We start from the raw sequence: 24,297 nt of genomic DNA, 5'->3' as shown, positions 1-24,297 counted from the left end.
CTAAGTGCTAAGAATATGGTGATACATGTGAAAATTTCAACTAATTTAACTTATGGATGATAATTAATAGTAATGCCATAATATTTTGCAGCAATGGCAAAAAGTTATTTCTTCAATATTAAGGACAATAGGGAGATATAAAGGGGTGTGTAAGTCAGCTAAAGGGGTGCTGATGCAAAATACCAGAAATCTGTTGGGATTTGTAAAGGGTATTTATTTGAGGTAGAAGCTTACAGTTACCAGGCCATAAAGCATAAATTACTCCCCTCACCAAAGTCTGTTGTCACAGGTTGGAACAAGAAGGCTGCCGAAATCTGCAGGGTTCCAGCTTTCCTCTTTGCCTTAAAGGTCCATGGTCCCAGCTTCTTCCAATATCAGCTGTAGGCTGGGATATGTCTCATCTCTCTCCTGGGGCTCATTTCTTTCTGGGCTCAGCTACTCGGCTTGCTCCACAAGGCCAGCTGTAAACTATCAGGTGAATGACTCATCTCTTCTCCAGGCTTCTGCCACGTCTATGGTACCATCTCTATTCCTCCATGTGTTATTCTCCTCCATGTTTACTTCCTGGGGCTCCAGCATTAAAACTCTAACTCAATCCTGTGCTTTGTCGTTTCCCTTAGTGGGCAGGGATGTAAAAAAATTTCGACAGACAGACATAATCCAATATAAAGTTTTGGAATTTATAAATAGTACCAAATTGCTATGGGGGTATGGGATTTTATCTTTTGAAGTCATGAAACATTCTGTAATTGACTGAGTTGATAACAGCACAACTCTGATAAAAATTAGAGTGTATACTTTGGATGGATTGTACAAAGCATGAGACTATGTAACACAGGGAATCCAATAGTGTATGAACTGTGGTTAACAGACTATGAGAACATTTTCTCCTGAATGATAAAAATACAAAATAGTAATTTAGGGTGTTATAATTGGGTGGGCTCCAGAAAAAATACACGAAATATAAGATATGGGCTACAGTTAGTAGTAATATTTGACGATGCTCTTTCATAGTCTGTAACAAATGTTTCATAACAATGCAAGGTATTGGTGGTGGGGAGGTATATGAGAGCCTTGTATGATATTATGAATGCTTGCTTTGTAAATTCACAAATTTTACTGTACATTTGTTTATGTATGTTCATGCATAAATAATATACTTCAATTTTTTTTTAGGAGGTATTAAGAGAATTAACCCAGGACATTGTATAGGTGAAGCAAGCCCTCAACCCTTGAGCTACACCTGCTCCCTTCAATAAAAAAAAAAAGGAATGAAAAAACAGCAAGGACTATTGAACACCACAGACATAAACCAGAGCCAACCCTGACAACTGGCCAGTAAACTTAACAAAACCTGGTCATTGGACTCTGATTCTCAAATGATGTTACTACTAGAACTGCTTTATAATATTCTTTTTTTTTTTTAGATTTATTTTTTATTTATGTATCCTCTCCTCTCCTTGCCCAGTATTTTGTGCTTGGTGTCTGCTATGTTCATTCACTGTGTGCTCTCTGTACCTGCTTATCTTCTCTTTAGGAGGCACCAGGAACCAAACCTGGTGCCTACCATGTGGGAGAGACATGCTCAATTGCTTGAGCCACCTCAGATTCCTGTTTTGTTGCCTCTCTCATTGTCTTTCTTTTGTGCCTCCTTGTTGCATCAGCTTGCTGTGCCTGCCTGTCATACCAGCTTGCTCTCTTGCTCATCTTCTCCAGGAGGCACCAGGAACCAAACCCGGGACCTTCCATATTGTAGGTGGGAGCTCAATCAATTGAACCACATCCACGTCCCACAATATTCTTTTCAGTTAGATAATCAAGCTGACGATATAACCATAAGAAAAAAAGATGTACATTTTCACCTTTGGGATGGGATGTTTGGCTCTCCCTAGGTTATATCAAACTAAGTCAAGTAGCACCCCTATGTTAGGAACAATGCAATCACTCCAGGCAACATAACTCTTCTCTCAATCGTAAATTAGGACACTTACTGACAGAAAATTATCACTGCGATCATCTTAGAAGCTAGTAATTGTTTTGGAACTGATTGGGAAAACAGACCTGGGATTTACTGGGTAGAGACCTGAATGGAACCTATTGGATTTGTGGAACAAGTTTGTGGCCATGGCTTCCTTCAGGCTAACTAGGAAGATTTACCCTAGACTTGCCATGGATCCAAGGAACTGTTCATACCACCCTTTCATCTATTGCAGCTAGCCTACCCTTGTTATAAGCTAGATAGAATCATCCCATCTTCCACTGATATGATTCTCTAGCAGCAATTTTTGTTCCTTCTATAGGAATTGAGAATATTATAGCAAGAATAGAAGCTCTAAACAATTTTATCTCTCAATCCTTAAATGATAATTATCATACTATAACTCATACTGAAACGACTCTAATGTGTAAGGATGCTCTCCAAAATCAAATGGCATTAGACATTTTAACAGTTTCTCAAGGAGGTACATGCACTATAATAAAAGATGTGTGCTGTACTCACATACCTGATGAATCTAACAACATATCCACCATTTTGATCCATAAGAATAAACAAATTCAGGCTATGTCAATACACTCCATTCAAATTATTGAGTTATTTAGTTGGCTTCCATCCAGTATTGGATCCTAGCTATGTACTATATTCCAAACTAGCCTCACAATTATTCTATTAATAACCATAAGCCATGTAATTCTAAAATGTTCTATCTCCTGATGTACTCACATAGTTGCATGATTGTTAAAGCTTTTTCTTCACCTAGAGCTACTTCCAAGACTCCCCTCAATTCCTTGAATAACAATCAATATTACTTACATTCCATGGATTGTTTCCACCAGGGAACTCTGTAACTACTATGCAGGAAACAGCCAGATCGAACAGCGACCGAATCCCCCAAAATTAATTTCGTGATTGCACATAAAAGTATAATTGGGAGGAATTTGCAGCTCAAGTGTAATCTGAGGGGATAGGTAGCATAAGCAGAATTCAATGTACTTGTAACCTAGAAAGCACCTTAGAATGGGTAGTTTCTATAGAACAGCACAGTACATTAGCCCTATTAAGTTTGATACCAACTAGACCTTTTCCTTCTTTCTTTGTAAAGAGAACGTATGCTGTAACCTTATAATGTTTCACTTATTTTCTATTCTTATAACGATGAAACGTAAAGGCACCAGGTACAATATGTATCTTAAATGTTAACTATATCAGAAAACTAGAAAAGCTCCCCCAAACCCCTCCCCAGGAAAGTCAAGTTTAAGACTAATTTTGTTTCAAATCATGTCTATGACTATTTTTGCTTTAACCTGTATAAAAGCTGTAAGGAAACCCCTTAATAAGGAGGCAGATTTGAGATGGATTAGATCTACTGTCCGCCTCCAGCCAATAAAGCCTTTTCCTTCCTAGCCTGGTTCGGCCTATCCTGCTGTGGCTAGCGATGAATCCACAGGTCATTCTGATCTCATTCAGTGTGCCCAGCAACCTCAGTTTTCTGATGTGTCCAAGAAAAGTTAGTGATTTGTCCAGTTTTTGCTAGCTGTAAAAACAAGTATGACAAATTCCAAGCTGTTTTGAATGTTGGAGGTGAAACTGGAAGCCCCTCATTACTTTTTAAAAGGGTAAAGAGGTCCTGAGACCAAAAAGTTGAGAACCATTGCTTTAAAGCTATCTATCTTAAGTTCTTGTTTTCAAGGCTTTTTATTTTTTATATATAATCTCCCTTTTAGCATTTAGCCATGCAGTTTTCTTCTCTGAAATTCCATCATTTTATCCACATCCTCTTGGAGCCATGTAACCTAAAGCAAAATGCAGCAATATAGACATGATACTTAGGAAGCTTAATTCAAGCAATTCTTTGTTTACTCCCAATTACCTTTCATTTAATACTCTGTGGCATTGTATTATGTAGTCACAGGGACCTTCCATGGTAAATATGAATTTACTAAATTCATATTCATATTGTGGTCCACTATGACCCTTCATTCCCTTCTCACTTCCAGTAATTTTCTTCTTTCTTGTGTAAAGCTCAATATTTGTTTTGCATTTATAATTTGTATTTCCAACTGCACTGCCTTGTGTACCCTAAGGTAAAAGACCATTTATCAGCAAGACCAATGTGTTAATTTTGGCAAATATTACTTTAGACTCACAAGAAAATCACTTTCTAAGAATCAATTGATAGTTTTACATTTTAAAAATGTTTGCCTTATTTTAAGGATTGCAAACTGGTATGAAGAACAATTTTGCTTGGTTTTCACCTTTGCAGGCTTCCTGAAAATGGTCTTCACACATTTCAGTTTGGTTGGCTCATGTTTTCATTAGTTACTCTCATAATTACATGAAAATAATCTGTTTAGGGAAGTATAAGATAAACCACTGACTTAATATTTTGTCACAAAGATTTAAATGCAACCATTTATGAATTTGATCACTGTTAAGAAAACCAAAAAAAATTACGTTCATCCAGAATTTCCTCCATTCATAAATACTGTATCATTTCAAGATTTATAAAATCTTCAAACAAATTAAACACTTTTAGAGCTAATACAGTATGTATTGATACTGAAATATGTCAGCAGATACTATATGTAACCTACTAATTTTGGCTACTTTCCCTAGATATAAATATTTCTTTTTTTTTTTTAAGATTTATTTATTTATTTAATTTCCCCCCCTCCCCTGGTTGTCTGTTCTTGGTGTCTATTTGCTGCGTCTTGTTTCTTTCTTTTTTTTTTTTTTTTTTTTTTATTAATTTTTTTATTTTTTATTGACTTTGTAATAATATTACATTAAAAATATATATGTGAGGTCCCATTCAACCCCACCCCCCCACCCCCCCTCTCCGCCCCCCCAACAACACTCGTTCCCATCATCATGACACATCCATTGGATTTGGTAAGTACATCTTTGGGCACCTCTGCACCTCATATACATTGGTTCACATCATGGCCCATACTCTCCTCTATTCCATCATGTAGGCCCTGTGAGGATTTACAATGTCTTGTTTCTTTGTCTGCTTCTGTGGTTGTCAGCGGCACGGGAAGTGTGGGCGGCGCCATTCCTGGGCAGGCTGCACTTTCTTTTCACGCTGGGCGGCTTTCCTCACGGGCGCACTCCTTGCGCGTGGGGCTCCCCTACGCGGGGGACACCCTTGCGTGGCACGGCACTCCTTGTGCGCATCAGCACTGCACATGGCCAGCTCCACACGGGTCAAGGAGGCCTGGGGTTTGAACCGCGGACCTCCCATATGGTAGACGGACGCCCTAACCACTGGGCCAAAGTCCGTTTCCAATATTTCATTTTAAAAGCAACTTTGACTTAGAAACTATTAACAAAAGTAATTATGGGTGAGTGGGTATAGCTCAGTGGTTGAGCACCTACTTTGCATGTACAGTGTCCTGGGTTCAATTCCCAGCAAATTCCATTTTAAAAAAAAGTAATTATGCCATAGCACTCTGTACCCATACATTGTTTCCAATTTATTGCTTACTCATAAAGTCATTAATTCAAGTATTCACAAAAGGTCAGCTAAGTTGTTTATTCTCAATAATAAACACAACTTTAAATGTTAAACTGCACATTACCTAAATTTTTCTCATCTCTGCAGACATCCTGCTTTATCTATCTCACATTAGGATTAAGGTAAAAAGAATACTTAAACAGAAATCCAAACAGACACAGCCTAATGCCTGGCCACATGGTAGACAAGTAATATTTGATGAATAATTGAATTTTCATGAAAAAGAGCAACATTTATTAAGTACCTATCAAGTCCTTATTTATTCAGTGTTATATGATAAAGGCACTGAGGCTAAGAGGTCAAATACAAGTGGCACATTTAAATATGATCTAAGGTTGTCTGACCTTAGAATCCCATGTTTTTGGTTATCCCCCAAAGGAGGCATTAAATCTGATATACAGGTGACTTTATTTAGTTATTTTACACTTTTGTTGGCTGAGGAAGGCCTCAGTAGGTCACGGGAGGACAGAGCGGGCATGTGACCATTCTAGAAAACTATTCAAAAGGGGAAATCGTATAAACCTCAATTTGATAAAAAGACTGGCTTTGTGACCTTGCAAAAGTTACCCCCTCTTCCACAAGTTTAAATTAGAGATATTAAATTACTTTCCAAGAGCCTTCTGGAAATAATTATTCACGTAAATGTCCAAAATATGGTACTACCAAAAAACTCTAATTGACAGTTTAAACAGTAAAGTGATTCTGAGATATTTTTTGCTGTATATTTTCCCATGTTTTTAAAGAAATGTTCAAATAAGACTGGTAAGCTGAATAGTGGCTCCTAAAAATAGGTCCTAATCCCTGGAACTTTTTTTGATGTTACCTTATATGGCAAAGGGAACTTTGTAGTTTTGTGATTAAGTTAAGGCTATTGAGATGGAGAGATTATACTGGATTATCCCAGGGGGCCCTGAAATGTCTCATGTGTCCTTCTAAGAGGGAAGTAGGGAGAAATTTGACCTCAGAAGGTGGTAAGGGGGTGAATGAAGCAAGATACTATTGGCTTTGAAGATGGAGGAAGGGACCACAAGCCAAGGAATGCAAGGAATGCAGCTCTAGAAGCTGTGAAAGGAAAGGAAACAGAGCCTCAGGAAGGAATTCGACCCTGCAGACACCTTGATTTTGGTCCAGTGAAATTGATTTTGGACTTCTGACCTCCAAAACCATAAGAGAATAAATGTGTGTTGTTTTAAACTACCAAGTTTGCTGTAATTTGTTACTTAGGAATTTGCCATAGGAATCTAATACCAAGACTAAACAAATCTCATCTTACTAGCAGAATTATATTTTCTTTATGAAATTACATCTAATTTTACTGTTTCCATTTCTGATCCTCTAGTTTTTATCATAAGCACCTTGCAACCTATAAAAAGGCATATAGTCTTTGAGCTTTAAGACAACTCTTTCAATTAAAAAAAAACTTTATTGGTTTCTTATTCCTTATTTACCACCTCATCCTCTTTATTTATCAGAAACATTTTCCCCAAGGGACTGTCTTTGACCTTTTCTCACTTTTCCTGAAAATCTGGCCATTTTTACCCCATTTACTGCCATAACTTCAATGATCACCATATGGCCAATGTCTCTTGACCTCTCTCCAAAACTCCAGATCAAATTCAAATTTTCAATTGCCTGCTGTGCATCTTCAACTGGCCCCCCACCTTGGGCCAAGAGGTATAGTGCCACAGCCTTGGTAGGTCCAAAAGACAGAGTATCAAGCCATCAGTCCTTGAAACCTAACAGAATTTTCCCTGCTGGGTGTTGGACTTGCTTGGGACCCATGACTCCATTTTCCCTTCAATTTCCCTATTTTGGAATAGAAAGTATTTATCCAAAACTGTCCTACCATTTTAGTTTTGGGAGCCTGTAGCTTGTTTTCTAGTTTTCCAGGTTCACCAGACAGGAATGAATTTTACTCCAGGATGGATTATATCCAGAGTCTCACCCATACTGATTTGCATGACAGGATTTGGAACTGTTTTTAGTTGATATTTAAGTGAGATCTTGGATTTAACTTAATGATGGGTAGGATAATAAAATCTTGGCTTGTCTTTGAACCCACTCCTGGGAAGGTAACCTCTACATCATGGGAATTTCCTGTGATAGAAATGTCTTTTGTTATTCATGGTGGGCCCAGGATCACACTCATATGCTAACCAAATGAGGTGGCTATCTGGAAACAGAGTTCAACTATGTGGGCACTGAATGCAGGAGTCACGCCTACTAATAAAACCCCATATAAACTTGGGACACTTGAAGCTCCACTGAGTTTCCATGATTGAGAAGATACATCACTGTACTGAGTAAGTGACAGTTCTGAATCCATATTGAGAGGACATGGAAGTTTGCATTTGAGATCCTCACAAACCTCACCCTTTGTGTATCTTCTTTTGCCTTATTTTTATCTTTTTACTATAAGAAAATTATAATCATAAGTGTAGCACTTTCAGTGAGTTGTGATTCATTTTATCAAATTATTGAACCTGAGGGAGTGGTGGGCACCCCCAAATCTGTAGCCTACTGGGACATAAGTGCAGTTGGTCTGGGCCCCAAACATGCAAATCATGCCTGAAGAGTAATTTGTAGGGAACTGCCTTAAAACTGAAGAGTATGGTAGAGTCAGAAATGAACTAAATTGAGTTATTGCAATATTTGCAGTTGGTGTCAGAAGCTGATCACAGAAGTTGACATGGTTTTTGCAACTGATACAACTTGGAATGGATTATGAATTTTGGGGATGATGGCATAGAGTGAATATATAGTTTGAATGTTGGAAGGATGTGAATTTTTAGGCACCAGAGGGCAGACAGGACTGGGTTGAAAAGCATCCTTCCAAAAATTCATGTCCACCCAGAACCTATGAATGTAACCTTTTTTGGCTATAGGGTCTTTGCAAATATAATTAGTTAAAATGAGACATCCTTATAAGAAAAGGGAAATATAGACAGAGAAATACATACACACACAAGGGGAATGTGATGTGATGACACTGGCAGTGACTGGGGTTATCCTGCCACAACAGAAGGAATGCCAAGGATTGCAGGTAACCATTAGCAGCTAGGAAAAGGCAAGGAAGGATCCTCTCCTAGAACTGTCAGTGAGAGATAGGCCCTAATGACACCCCGAGTTTTGACTTCTATTTTTCAGAATTCTGAGAGAATAAATTTCTGCTGTTTTAAACCACCCTGTTTGTGGTACTTTGTAATGGCAGACCTAGGAAACTAAGACAGATTTTGGTTCACTGGAATCCTGCATATCCATTTAATAATAATTACAGGGGAGTGGATGTAGCTCAAGTGGTTGAGTGTCTGGCTTCCTACATAGAAGGCCCTGGGTTTGATCCCTGGTACCTCCTAAAAAATAAAATAAAATAAAAAATTAATAATAATAATAGTAATGATTAGAAATGAATTCATCTTTCCAGGAATAGATTTATAAACATAAAACCGTATCACACTAAAAATGAATGCTGTATCAAATTAGATATGTTAAAAATTTTGTTTTGTTTTACATAATGGAAAACTAGAGAAATATATTCTTTGGTTTTTGCAGACATCAATTTTGAGTACTAAGTACTATTTCTTCCAACATTTCTCCAGTTTGTCTTGTTAACATGGACCATTCTAGTCATGTTGTTAATGACGGCAGAAATGGAAACTATAACCTCTAGACTATTATGTATATGAATTCTAATAGCTTTCTCAACCAAGTATGCCTAGAAGAGGGATTTTAGAATTTAATGGATATGCAGTTAACATTTTGAAAAGATTTTGCTATAATATAATGCTCTTCAAAACAGGATTGTACAAATTTATACTTTGACCTATTTTCTTGGTTTTCTACGGGTTAGATCAAGGTGCGATTAGTGTTGTTTTGAAATGAGAAAATGTATATTTAATATATACATTTTTTAAACACCACAGAAGATATCAATCCATGGAAATCATGTCATTAATTCTATTTCTTTATAACTAAAGTGATTAGGAGTACAGACTCTAAAAACAGACTTGGGTTCAAGTTCCAGCTTTCGTACTTATGAGCTGTGTGATTTTGAGCAGGCTATATAATCCCTTTAAACCTTGATTTATGTATTTGCAAAATGGGGGAAACAAGAGCACTCACTATTTATATTTTCAATAAATACATAACACTCAAAGTCTCCAACATTAAACTGTTATTTTCTCTGAGACTTTCCATTTCATAAGAATATAAAATTGTTGCCTGAACTCCTCACAATCATTAAATGTTGATTTGTGGGCAGAGATTAGCATGGAACATAATTCATGTAGGCTCAAAGAAGCTTAGAGAATATAAAGTTCTTATTAAAGAGAAAACTTCAATAAAGAGATCTGGGCTTAGATTTATCAGTTTGTAATGTTATCATGTACTTCCCTACATACAATAAAACAAAAGAATTTCTAAGAGAGCATTTTAATAATGATGGCTGCCAGTTTAACATTATTAATTCAGGAATGGCTATTAAAAAAAAACAAGTGTAAAACTTCAATATTGCAAGTGATTTAAAGCATTTCTTGTTTTGTTTTAGTTTTTAGGAAGTACTGGGGATCGAACCAGGGACCTCATATGTGGTATGCAGGCACTCAACTGCGTGAGCTCCATCTGCTCCCCACAAGCACTCCTTTTAATAGATTCTAAGTACCAAAATTTCCTAGAGGTATGATCACCTCAAATATTTTCTGTATATAGGAAATTTGCAATATGCTCAATCTGGGACATCAGAAAAAAACATTTTTAAATGGACACAGTAAAATGTATCTGTAGTTTAAAAGGTCAAATTTATTAGGAGATTAAGAGTTGTATTATAGATGGACTATAAATACTGCAGAACTGACTTTATGTACAGTCAAGCATAGAGACATAGCCAGTGCCAACCTATTTGGTGGATACTCTTGTTCTTTTGTTCCAAGAAAAGTTAGCTGCATAAGACTTGGACTTCGGTTTTGGAACCTTCCTCTCTTCAACGTCATAGCTCCATCCTAGGAAAAGAAACAGCACAGGGACGGAATTAAAGAGGATACCTGAAGGACAGAGCAAGCTGAGGCTAACTTTTATAAATTTTGTGTTCATTTATTATCAGGAGTAAATGTCAACATATCTGAAATAAAAATGCTTACTTAGTAATTTTTTCCCTTTTAATCCTCTGTGACAAAAGGGTCCAAAATATTTTCTGAAGGTGATTTACCATATCTCAAATTAAAAGAGCAAACCATGACTTGATTTTTCCTAAATACTCCTTGCTCAATTACCAATGGCTATGTACTATATAAAAATTTTCATTCATCTATGTGGTTTAACATGTGATTTCTTTAATAACTGCAGTTAGGCACACTGAACAATATAACCAGTCTCACTGTTTTTCTAAAAAAGTTGGTGCCTTTACAACAGTTTGGAGCTCATCTGAAGGGATATAGAAATACATGTACATACATATATACATGAAATCACAGAGTTGGAATGGACTGTAAGATTTTCAGTTCAGCCTCCTGGAGGTTTTTATGGGCAGAAGTTTGAGAACCACAGGTCTAAATTCCCTATTTTCTTCTGAGAGTTTATATCTTTTCTCCAAAGCCCTTTTCAGTGTGTTACAATTTTGAAAACTGGGTGTATTTATGTCTATGTCTTTTGCTTTAGGTCCAGTTCATCTTCAGTTCTCCTTAGACACGGGGAACAAATGAATCAACATATTCCTCTCTGAAAATATAAATAAGTCAAGTGTCTACTCTGTAGGCTTATCAACTCTGTAATGGTTAACTTCATGTGTGACCTTCACTAGGTTCAGTGTCCATTTGTTTGATAAATCACTGATCTGCTTGTTACTTACATAGGATATTGCATAGATGCAATTCGCATCTATAATCAGTTGATCTGCATCTATAATTAACAAAGGTGATTGCCCTAAGCAATGAGGAGAGTCTCTTCATCCAAACAGCTGTTGGTCCTTTTATTTTTAAAAACATTTTTTTCCTTTATTTTTTAAAGGAGCTTTAGATTATGTAAATGTTACATAAAAAATATAGGGGTTCCTATAAACCCCACTCTTTCCTCCCTTCACACTTTTCCTCATTAACAACATCTTTCATTAGTGTGGTACATTTGTTACAACTGATGAACACATATTGAAGCACTGCTACTAACCTTGGTCTATAGTTTACATTATGGTTTATACTCTGCCCTGCACAACTGTATAGGTTTTGAAAAATGTATAATGGCTTGTATCTGTCATTGCAATATCATGTGGAACAATTCCAAAATCCCAAAAAATATCCCAAGTTACACCTGTTCTTCCCTCTCCCTCCCCGCAGAACCTCTGGTGACCACTGTCTTTATATTAATGATACAAGTTCTTCCATTACAAGAATAGTAAGTCTACTATCCATAGTTGCATTCTCCCCTTATGTTTGTTCGTTCCTTAATCTTGAGGATTTTGGGATGGCAATATGCTCTGCTTCCGACTGGGGGTGGGGAGGGACACATATTCCATGGGGCAGATGGATGGAACTGTCTTGCCTGCAGTCTTCGATACTCTGTTTTTTGGGGGTGGATGTTGTCTATCATGATCCTTTTGTTAGCTTTCCTGGGTGAGACCAATCAAGAGCTGATGATCTTAAAAGGCAGAATGAAGAATTTCAGAGGTCAGAGAATATCCACCTCATCTTCAATATTTGACACTTGCTGGACTTTCCAGTCAGCCAGCTTCTCCAGGGGAATTCACGCTAAGGACTTTAGTATCCCCTTTACTTGAGTTTCCAGTTTGCATCTGTCCTACAGAATTTGAACTTGCAACCACCACAACTGCATGAGCCTACCTTATAATAAACAAATAAATACCTCCTGTCTGTTCTGTTTTTCTCATAGAACTCTCACTCTTCTTAGGACCATTTTTCATCTTTTTAATTTTTTTTATAATGCTTCTATCAAGAGTTTCTTCAAATAATTTATTTTGAAACATCTGGAGTTTCAAGACTGAACTGTATACTAAGTGTATAAGTACCCAAATTCAATATTACACAATCTAAAATAATTAACTGAGCTTCTTGATTTTGTGAGTTCTCATGAGTTCTGGTATCTCTTAGAGACTGTGGTACCTGCTGCTCAAAGCTTACCTCTCAATAACTAGAATGCAATTTGGCCAGAAAAGTGAAACCAATGAAACTCAAGTCATCAAAATATACTGCTACTGTTGCCTATTTTAGTATCCAAAAAAGAAAAAGAAAACGTCTGATTATTAACATTTAATAGAATACTACAAATTAATCTTTTAAATTACTTTATCCATGAGAGTAAATTATATTCCCACTGCTAGAAGTCCATTCATCTTCAAAGAAAGCCCATTTGCTATAAGGAAATGGAGAAGCAGGAAAGCAAATGAAACCATTGTTTTAAAAATACACATAAATCTGAATTCATAAAAGAAATTATTGGTTCAATTCATTTGTTCATCCTAAACTTACTTTACCTTAGAAAGTAAAGAAAAATGGTTTGAGTACTTTTCTTAACCATTAAAAAAAAATCACAAAGCTTTATATTACTTTAAGAAAACTGTAACTAACAAAATAAATTCATTAAGAAGTGGTTATTTGCATTTCAAAATATTTACTAAAGGGCACAATAACAGTACCTTCTTCATATAGTTGTCATGAGAATTAAACAATTCACATAAAGAATACACAATCATTGGGTTTTCCAAGAAAGGAACTTTCCTAAAACTATTATATGAATTATTATTATCCCTTTCTTTAGCAGAGAAAACTAAGGCAGGGAGAGGTTAGGTAACTAGCACAAGGTCACTCCACTAGGCAGGGGCAGAATCAGGGACCTGAACACAGACAGCCTGATTCTGGAGCCTATAACTAGTCTTTAGTGGTTTACAGTAAGCACACAATAAATGTTAAGCTAAAATCCCCCCTCCCCAATCTGATTCATAACTTCTTAGCAACACATTTACTATATAAATTAAAATATATGTATAAATAAAATTTCCATCACTTTGGAACTCATTCATTTTGAATCTGAATTTGAATTTGCGGTATTTTTGGGTATAATTCAGTATTAATTTGACCTAGTTACTAACTAAAGTGGTTTTGGTAAGCAAATTAATATTGTGTCTGGGCATGATAACTGTGGTGGTATGAAGCTGTGTCTACCCCACAAAAACATGTTCTTAGATTTAATCCATTCCTGTGGGTATATACCCACTGCAAGTATAACCTTTGATGAGGCTGCTTCAGTTAAGGTGTGACCCACCTCATTCTGAATGGGTCTTAATCCTCTTATTGGAATCCTTTAGAAATAGGAGAATGAAGTTTAGACAGAGAGAGAAGTCCTAGAAGCAAGAAGATGAAATTCAAAAACCCAGAAAAGGAGGGAGACCAGTAGATGCTGCCATGTGCCTTGCCTTGTGGCAAAGGAGCCAAGTATCACCAGCAGCCCGTCTTCGGGAAGAAAGCATTGCTTTGACAATGCTTTGATTTTTTGATTTGGACATTTTCCTAGTCTCAAAACTGTAAGCTAACAAATTTCCATTGTTCAGCTGAACCATTTCATGGTATTTGCTTTAAGCAGGCAGGAGAGTGCCAGGTGTACTAACTAGTTCTAGGCTCTGATAACTGCTTTAAATTGTACTCCTATTATGTTTACGAATTTGCGTGTCATCCTTGCACAGGGGCCATGCTAATCTTCTCTGTATCGTTCCAATTTTAGTATATGTGCTGCCGAAGCGAGCACCTATTATGTTTATAAGTTGCTTGACTTTATGAGGTAGGTGTTATATTTAGGAAATTTTATCTTTAGTTAACAGGAAAAATAAAGCATAGAAGATAAAGAAGCAGCCTAAAGCCACACAGCTAGCAAGAAGCAAAGTCACGATTTGAACACACTGACTTTAGTTATATACATAACCACGTCAATAAAACTGCATTGCTTTATAAAAATATTCTGAATTCTAATTTTTATCTATTTCACCTATTTCTTTTCAATCTGTGTGAATTTGTAACTTTTTTCTTTTCATTTTTAACATATGGTAAAAGACTGTTTTTAAGAATCCCTGGAAAATAGTTTTGTATTTCCCATAAATTTCCCCCTGCCACTGTTGTGGAAGGAAATGGTTTCTAGTTTAGATTCTGTGACTGGTTATAATGATCATTGGCAAATGATGGGTGAGAGAACCCATGTTTCCTCCCCACTCACCCTCTCCCAGCACACATTCTTTAGTCCAATAAAGACATTAGTAAAGCAGAAATGAGATGCATTTAGAAATATTTAGGAATAGGTACTACATACAAACTCATACTCAAATAGGGTTACTCAGTCTTTTAATCACCAGGGAGAAAAGGGTTGTTTTACTGCTTCAGAACTCAGACATAATTCTATTATTTGTTCTGGTTATAGAGTCTCAAAATGCTGTCAGGGTCACTGCAATGTGAGAAGACAGGTTTTGCACACATTAAAAAGGAACAACTGGTTTGGGTTTTCTTCTGGTAACTAAGGAGTGAGCTGGCTCCTGGGAATTGTGGCCCAGATTATAGTTGCTGTTGATGGTGAAAACAACAATAAATAGAAGTATCATTATAGGGATTGGAATGCAGATGGACGAAGCACCCTGAGAAAAACAAACAAACAAACAAATAAACAAAAACACAGAAGAAACCTTTGTTTGCCAAAAGGATCTATCTCTTTATTATTAGTCTACCCCAACCACCATCCATAATTAGGATATATAAAGAGTAAAGTTTCTCTCCCTGCATTTTTCTGTGGAAAACAACTATTTCCAAACCTGTATAAACAACTGTGCTTCTCTGATTCAAGAAAAGCAGAGAAGGCTATGAGGAAGGCTGATGAAAATTTACGAGAGACTGAATGTAAAGTCAGAGTCCATATAAACTCTCTTTGGAATTCTAGCCATCATTCATGAAATTTTTCTACTATTCAGGGCTGATATTACAATGGAAATTTGTTCTTCTTTAGAATACTTTAAGAATTTGATCAAATTTCCAAGCACCCCCCTCCAAAGCGATTGATTACCTTACAGTGTCTGTATGAACAAATTTACTAGCCTCACTACATTGTGATATTCTTTCCCAAATTACTTTGTGATAACATGGCAATATGAAAGCTACTGTATCAAGAATAGTTAGCCTTCAGCTAAAAAGACAAAATATAATAACACTGAAAAGGAAGGCAAACATTTGCTCCTAACAATGGAGTAAGTTAACATAAATTGTACTCATTTTTTGGACTTCCCATTTGAAACATGTTGCTAAAAAGAAAGAATGCAATATAACTTAGTAAGAAATAGAATGTAGAAATTTAAGAAAGGTACATCTTATTTGTAAAATGTTTTTATTTCTATCACAATTTCCTCTTTAACCCTAAAATAAGTTTTTTTCTTTTTAAGAAATAATTCAAACTTGTGTTTCTGAATGAGATAAAACACTTGTACTATTTCTCTGATGAATACTTATGTAAAATCAAGGTACAGTCTACAACGACATTGGTCCCATATACTGTACCATCAGAACACTGAAAACCAGCTCTTGCTCTTCCCAGCTGTGCAGCTGAAGAAGATCAAAGCAACTGAGTCCAAGGCAGCTGCCCCAGGGATGGGGTAAAGCTCCCAGGGCTGCCATCACTTCCCACTGAGGAGAGCTGCCATATGGCATGGATTAGCCACAAATCCAACAACCAGTACCTAAATGATGAGACACTGACTCTCTTTGGTGTTTCACACATTGGAATGCTTTCACAAAGATATTTTGAACTTTAAGCCTCAGTATCAGAGAAGTGGCTCTGGCAAAAACTAGTAAACTTAAAATGTAAGCTGTAATATCCTATGCCTGATTTCATTTTCAGAAATAACACTAGTCTTTATTTAGTAGATCTCCAGATGGTGGCTGAAATATTCTATTTCCTATTATATGAATGTTTGTGTAATCTTTTCAAATGCCACAAAAAACAACACAAAAGAAAAAGTTTCTGAATAAAACTAGATAACAATTAACTTATGAATTACATGTATGATACAGAAAACTAATTCCATTTTTATTTCAGAATCATTTTTATTTATGATCCAATAATGCAAGCACAGAGAAACATTCATCAGTGCTTTTACTGCTTATGAAATAAATGTTTTACACCTTTAATAACCTTGGTGTAAGTTTTGTGAAAGGTCTTTCTCCTTAATAACCTATTCTCAAACTCTGACAGTTCATAAGTGAACAGTTTAATGATTCCCCTATTCTCCATGTGTGCATAAAAGAACAGCCACCATGTAATTTGGCATGAACTGTCATAACTGGCAGTCATTGCTAACTGAGGCCTGGAATCAGACAGCAAAAGTTTTTGGGAGGCTAAAGCAAAGTACGCTGGTACTTTGAAGGTTTTAAGATTCCTCACCAGGCCTCATATTCAAATGATGCCTGGATGAAAGTAAAGGTATGACTTCTATTTTTCTAAAAGCCTAAAATATAATCTAAAGGAACAAAAAAAGGAAAAAAATAGTTTCCAGGAATTTCACTTTATATTTCCCTCTCCTTTGAAATTTTCCACATATCTAATATTTTAGGGAGGAGGAAGGTGATTACTTATCGTATATCTTCTTTTAAAAAATATTATACAGCAGAAATGATAGGGTTCTGGATACACTGACAAAGCATTTCTTTCCACTAAAATTATATAAACTTAGTTAAACAAGAAAATAAGGTAAAAACATGAAGCACCATAATATTTTTAGATTAGTAACACCCTATACCTGCCACAGCTACAACACCTCTCAAAAAACAACAAAAAAACCTAAAGAAACCTTTGATGAGATAATCAATGGTCCCCTTAAATCTTTTCAAATAAATAGTTTTATACAGCTTTATTCTTATTTCCAAAGCAGTAAGTGGAATCACACTATTCAGAATCTGCCACAAAACAAACAAAACAAAAAAACCCAGAATATTAATCAATTATTTCAATTTTTGTGTTAAAAAAGCACATTTTAAAAATCAGGTAGAAATTTACAACACGTTTTTTAAGAGAAAGAAACTATCCACGATGGTGTCCAAAAATCACTTCCAGAGATTTTGATGTAATTGGTGTAGGGTGTGATTCGAGCATAGGAATTTCCAGAATCTTATTTAACCTATAAGACACCAGCAACTTCAACACTTCCTAGCCATGAGACAGCCAGCACCAGGGACTGGGAGTTGGGAAGAAAGAGCTATGCAGGAAAACACACTGTCTGTTTCAATGGAAAACTTTGCACTGTCCACAGCAAACCCTCTCGGGTTACCAAATCTGAGTCCTGTTTTCGTCTTTTTAATATTTTGCAACTCTCGGTTAAGCTGTAAGTAACTGATAAACATAAATTCTGTCCTATCTGTTGATATAATTGACCACTACCATCACCATCCACTTCCCTGTTGTGGAAAAACCAGTTCTGTCTCCATTTGTAATTCATCTCAGCGTTTCTTTATTCCATATAAATTTGTGCTCTTCTGACTTTTTCTTTGAATTGCTTTATAACACCTACCTGATTCCTTCATATCACATTAGTAAAATAAGTCTTTTAACAGATGCTCATTTTACAGGTATACAAGAATCATGAATTTACTTTTCTCTGGTAATGATCTAGCAGTTTTGGAGGTACTACTGAGATGTCCAACAGATTCACCCATCAGAGCCTGGCAAACTTCTTTACAAGAGAAGGGGTGCACATTCTGTAAGCCCGGGCACATCTTTTCTTGACACCCAGGGGTGAATCCAAAGCAACAAGAGAACTTTGCTGACTTGTGTTTTTCTAATTTTAATTTTGTTCTCTACTAATTTTGGGAATTGGTTTTATGGTCTGCCCATTTAAGGATCTCTGTAAATGATAATGGCTATTATAGATCTATTCTCTGGGGGGTGAGAAGTGAAAGAATATGGTTAGTCTTCTCTAATAAATTTGGTTTATCTATTTTAAGCTCAAATCATTAAGAATTTGAACCCACTGAGAAAAGAACAGCTCTTTGGTATAGATCAATGAATTTTGTAATTTTGTGTTTACTACTGACTCATGACTGAAAATTTAGAACTGAAGCTGTAAGATCTCTGTGTGTCTATAATTCACTCTGAACTGTTCACTTCTTATTGTTTGCATGAGTGTAAAGTTTTTCTACCTCTGAATGCTATTAATAAATTTGATTATAAAGTCTCTTTAAGGAGCTCTTTTCTGATTGGACTACAGAGAAAAATAAGCACTTACCTAAGCTGAATATTCCTAAAAGAACTCAGAAGACAAGGAAATTGAACTAATATTTTCAATGTACTAGCCTGAAAAATTATTCTTAAAGGAAGTCAAACATTTTAAGAACTCAAATTCACATAATGTGGTAAATCTATGGCAAACAATTACTTTAATAATTTTAATAATAACATCTGATTTATCAGGTATTGAACATAATACACAGATTTTTATTCTGCTTGGATATGTTCTTTCTAAAATTATAGTACTTTAGTAATATAAAAAAGTTATATAAATTTTAAATAAAATGAAAAATAAAATTTTAATTAAAATTTATAATTAACTAAAATACAATTATAAAATATAACTTAAAATTAATTATAAAAGTTATGATTAATATATAAAGGAATAAAACTCTACTAGGAGCAAGAGTGGCAGAGAGGTACAACTTTGTACACAAGGTAATGTGATGGGTTTTTGTTTATTAAGGGAAAATGAGAACAGTTATATCCTAAAGTAAAATGACTAGCTATACCAAAATGAGAAATAATGGTAAAGGACAGAAACCTTCGCCTAGATTATATTATATGTGCAAACAGGAAGTCTGAAAAGCTATAAAATGCATTAACAGCTTAGCAAAGTTTTCTCAAATTTGATAGGCGTGTTTCATTTGTTTATTGTTTACTGCCTTTACATACAATATTGTTATATTCTGTTTTAGTTTTCTGTGGCTTACCAGATATATACTTTATAATGATTTTAAGTCGTTCATCACTTAGAAGAGCTCAGATTTTTTTTTACAATCATGTTACCTTCTATGTTTATTTTTTATAAATTTTATTGTCATTTTGATATAAATAGTCAAATATTGCTTCTCAGGTACCCATGATTCAATTCCTAAGTGTTCAAATCTGAAAACTTTGATTTTTTGCTTTCCTAAAACTGAATTCTAACTGTAAAAGAAAATAGTTTCAAGCTATCTTTTCACCTAAAACGATCTTTGGGAGTTCCCCAGAGGGCCCCTGGAAAATTACAAAGATTTGTCCTTCCACCATGTAAAATGATAGAAATAATTAGGTTTATGTGGTATGCTACTATTAATGAGATACATGGAAAGAACTGGCAAATCAGGCAAGATGCTTAGCTTTCCTGAGATTACATTTGTATGGATAAAATGTTAGCGTTGAAATTTTAGAAACTATGCAGAAGTTCCTAGAGTTTTATCAATGCCTTCACTGTCCATGATACGCTCTATTTATAAGAGTCCTGGTGCTGTTTTGCCTGATATTAGACAATAAAGGTATAAGTTATCAGTCATAATTTCAGTTATTTTTAAAAAATGTTAACTTGATTGCATCTTTACTTTTTTAGTTTGAATCTAACATCTAGGACAGTAGATGTCAACTGGGGATCTACATTACCTATCTATGAAGTTTTATTAACGTACAGACGTTTAGGATCTACACCAGACTTACAAATCTTTTTACTTGACATTATTGATATGTTTTTGCTATATTCATACTATGTGGTTGGCATATTCACGGTATACTGTGTCTTAGGATTATTATATCTCATGATTTTTTTTTCTATAAAGGTTATATTTTGCCATTTTTATAAATTAGATATAATACTGTCTTTGAAAATAGGCTTGATTATGCTTATAGATATTTTGTTTACAATTTTTTGGGACAGATTTCAAGTTGCATTATTTTTGTAATGAACTCACATTTCATTCTTGAAAATTTATCAATAATCTTAATCATAACCATTTAAAGCCTTTTGCCATCTAGCTTTTTGTTTTACACTGATGCATTCCTGAAAAAACTCTTGCAATCAGATACAGGTCAGAGCTTTGTTTTCAACAAAGAAGGACTGTGCCATAACCGATGCTAGATACTTTTGGGTATAGGCTTCCGATGGAACCACAATTTTAAGACCATATCAGTGGACTAAATCAGTATTTCCAGAACTTTAGTTGAGAAGCAGATGAGTTTATGAACCAACGTGTTAAGTAAAATAAAATGGCTGCCTGTTCTGGGTGTTGCCAGGAGTGACCCCTTTCCCAGGAAGGATTTTCCAGAAGACAAAAATAACAGAAGGGTAGGTGAATGGACCTCACCAAATGGTAATCAGATAACACCTGATGATAAAGCAGTTTCCTCCAGCAGAGGAATAGATACCCTAATCAATGTATATTTGCTCCCTACTTTAAGACTCTCCATCCAAGTATGATGGAAACTTAATGCCAGCTAATTAGAACATCTCACCTGCTTTTGCATTTGCCCTAATTAACCTTCCCCTTTCTACTCCCTCAGCAAGGTTTTTTCCCACGTGCAGACTGGATACTGCCTCATTCATGAATTGTGAACCGCTCAAATAAACTCCCATAAACATCTGATATTTGATCAAGGAGAACAAAAACTAATTATATAGGAAAGAATGAACTGATGAGGGGTGACTACAATTTTTGTTGAATATTGATATTTTATTTTCTAAATATCTAACGAAGCCCTTTTTCTTCCTCTTAATTCATTACAATTTAGTAGATCCTGCTTTGTAAACTGAAATGAAACATTTGTAAATTATATTTTACCTACCTGACACCTCCAGAATTCAGTTATTCTCATTGCATACTTTTTACAGCAAGTTATTTACATATGTTCAGTAAGAACTTTTTACTGGGACATAGTGGTGAACATTGGTTAAGTACCAAGGCCTTAACTGGAATGTTATATTTAAGAATGATCCTCAATTATTAATCAGATATGACTAGGTACTTTTTTTTTAGGAGGTACAGGGAAACGAATCTGGGAACTTGTACATGGGAGGTAGGCACTCAACCACTGAGTTACACCTGCTCCCTACGAGGCACTTTTAAGGAACTAAGGATGACTTCATGGAGCTAATGCTTATAAAAGCTCAGGAAAACTGACCTGGTACCTGGCTTACAGGTGGTAAGAAAGGTCACTTTCGGGAGGCCCAGGAACTTTAGGATATTTGGGGGACCTAAGGAAGGGAGGAATTTTCCAAAATAGGTAATAGCTCTTGACCTTGCTTCCTAGCCTCAAGAGAATTTTTGAAAACACAATCTGAGATTCCTTATGAAAACGTTCAGCAAAGCAAGCTTAAGGAGACTTATATGGCAAATTAACACCTTGTTACACCCGTGTAAATAAACAATCAGGCCAGATATGAGAAGGATCTTATTTTGAGATCAAGAGTATTTCTTTGAGATTATTTTTTATTAAAATAAGGAGAACAGGGGGAAAATGTTTTTCAATGAAAAACTATGCCTCATCGATAGCATACCTTTTTAAGTTATCAGATTCTAGTCCTGTACCTCAACTTTCAGCAATATAAAACTCTATGTAAACTGTACATAACTATATGTAAATTCTGTCCTGGGTCTTACTGGTAGAGATTTAATTGACTTCTTCACCCCCTCAGACTCCAAATCCTATTTTGTCCCCATATACAATTCATCTCAACGTTCCTTTATGCCAATATAAATTTGTGCTGTTTTAATTTTTCCTTTGAACTGGTTATAATATATCTGCTTGGTTCCCTCTTATTTATATAAGTAGAATAAATTCTTTAAAACACATTATGTACCTATATGACAGTCATGATTCTTAACCCTTTGTTCTGAAAATTTGTGTTTTAAAATATATAAAGGTGTGAGGATAAGACCCTCATAAGAGGGTCTAAGTTTGCAGAAGTCCAGATCTTGTTGATATGGTCTACTCTTCCAGGATAGTTCTAAGCCCAGGGTTATATTTCCAATTATCTCCTTTCTTTATTGTCGGGTATCTGGGCCCAGACCTGTCTGACTCCTTCCTCACTTCTACTTCTATTACTTCAGAGGCAGATTTTCCTCTCCAATAGATCTACAGAATGCAGTTTCACAGCTTGTCCTCTGCCTTCCTATTCCTGAAAGAGGCCCACTCTATTTGAGAATTTCAAAGAGTTTTTACAGCTAACACTGAGAAACAGACAGGGGGTAAAATGACATACCAGAGGAAAGTCACAAAGTTTCAAATCAGATCAAACAGGGGGGGAAAAAGCCATTTCTAGTTTTCATTAGCATGTAAATGGTAGTAGATCTTAGTCTTCAACCATCCAAGTTTTCAACCTCCTCCTCTCTACCCTTCAATCCCTTCACATAACACAAAGAAAGACAAAAGCCACAAGGGTGAGAAAGGTGGGTCTTTTCAGTACACAAAGAATTAAAGTACGGTTCATCTACATTTCAGAGGAAACTCCAGAAATTCTTTCCCCTTTTTTACAGAGAAAAGTTATCTTTGAAGAGTTCCTCTGGAATAGATGCTGAGCTCAAAGGGAGACTTTTAGGATTAGGCCCTGGAGAAAAGAAAAGCCAAAAGAAACTAGGGTATTTATATTTTCTTTACTTTGTGTGTGAGTGTGTTGGGGGAGGGAGAGGCAGGAATACATGAGTGGAAGGTGGGGAGCACAGAGAAAAAGAAGCCATAGGGAGCAGTGAGCCTTTTCTTTTTTCCCACTCCCTAACTGCACAGAATGAGCTTTCCATAGAAAGTGAGGTCTGGAGAGAAGAGACACCTAAGAAAAAAGACAGAAGCAGAGGGGTGGCTGCAGCAGGAAGAGAACTTCTTAATAGTTTTAGAGGTGAGAGCATTCCTATATATAAAAAAGATGGACCTGCACAAAATCTTATTTGGTTAAGAAATTTAAAACATGTGATTAAGAGAGATTTTGTGATATAAGTCTCAACTATTTTATTTCATTAATATATTAAGTGTAAAGTAAGGATTTCCATTCATCCTGTTTCATAATGGATAACATCATCTAAAGAACAGAACTGCATTGCTTAAGAAGTTTAAATTTGAACTTTTCAAAGTTTAAGATTTTATTCCTCATATTTGGTATAAAAATCGTACTATGAAATTTTTAGAATATGTACATAATGTATAGTCTGTATATTGCTAACAACTATATATAAAAGTTGTCCAATAGAAAATGAGTCACATAATTTTAAAATGTCTAGTAGCCACACTAAAAAATACTTAATCTAACCATGTATTTTATGCAATCCAATATATCAAAAACATGTAATATAAAATTATTAATATTTTATATACCTTTTTTCCACAGTAAGTCTTAAAATCCAGCATGTATTTTATAGTTATAATACATCTCAATTTGAATTAGACACATTTCAAGTGCTAAACAGTGATATGGTGGTCATGGCTACTATAATGGACAATGCAGATCTAAATGATTAATTTTTAAGATCTACTAGCAACACAGAATTGCAGAAAAAAACACCTGACTTAGAATATAGAAACTTGAATCCTATCAGTTAGGAGTTATATGACTGATCTTGGGCTTTCCCCCCGCCCCCTAGGTCTCAGTATACTTATGAAATGAAGAGTTTAGAATAAACAATTATACAGCTTGAAAAGAACACTAATATTATGAAATGGTCATCTTAAGTATACGCAAATAAATTCAGGGTGCCAACCCTTAATGAACTCAGAATAAGCTCCAAATAAATTTGACAGAAAAGTATTTATT

General features: G+C 35.4%; 1 protein-coding gene and 1 non-coding gene across 2 annotated transcripts in view; both read right to left on the bottom strand.

Moving 5' to 3' along the window:
• Positions 1-5,454: 5,454 nt before the first annotated feature.
• NDUFS4 (NADH:ubiquinone oxidoreductase subunit S4) overlaps positions 5,455-24,297 on the bottom strand; it is a 120,963-nt gene continuing 102,120 nt past the window's right edge. The window contains exon 5 of the mRNA XM_058308926.2: positions 5,455-10,513. Within this exon, the coding sequence (XP_058164909.1) occupies positions 10,410-10,513 (104 nt within the window). The 3' untranslated portion in view covers positions 5,455-10,409. The remainder of the gene's footprint in view (positions 10,514-24,297) is intronic.
• LOC111764420 (U6 spliceosomal RNA) lies at positions 14,150-14,261 on the bottom strand. Its single transcript, XR_002797035.1, has one exon. It is a non-coding gene; the product is annotated as a U6 spliceosomal RNA (small nuclear RNA).

This window comes from Dasypus novemcinctus, chromosome 2 (assembly GCF_030445035.2).
Source record: "Dasypus novemcinctus isolate mDasNov1 chromosome 2, mDasNov1.1.hap2, whole genome shotgun sequence".
NCBI lineage: Eukaryota > Metazoa > Chordata > Mammalia > Cingulata > Dasypodidae > Dasypus > Dasypus novemcinctus.
The sequence above is the reverse complement of the archived record's forward strand: the minus strand, read 5'-3'. Positions and strand labels throughout refer to the sequence as shown.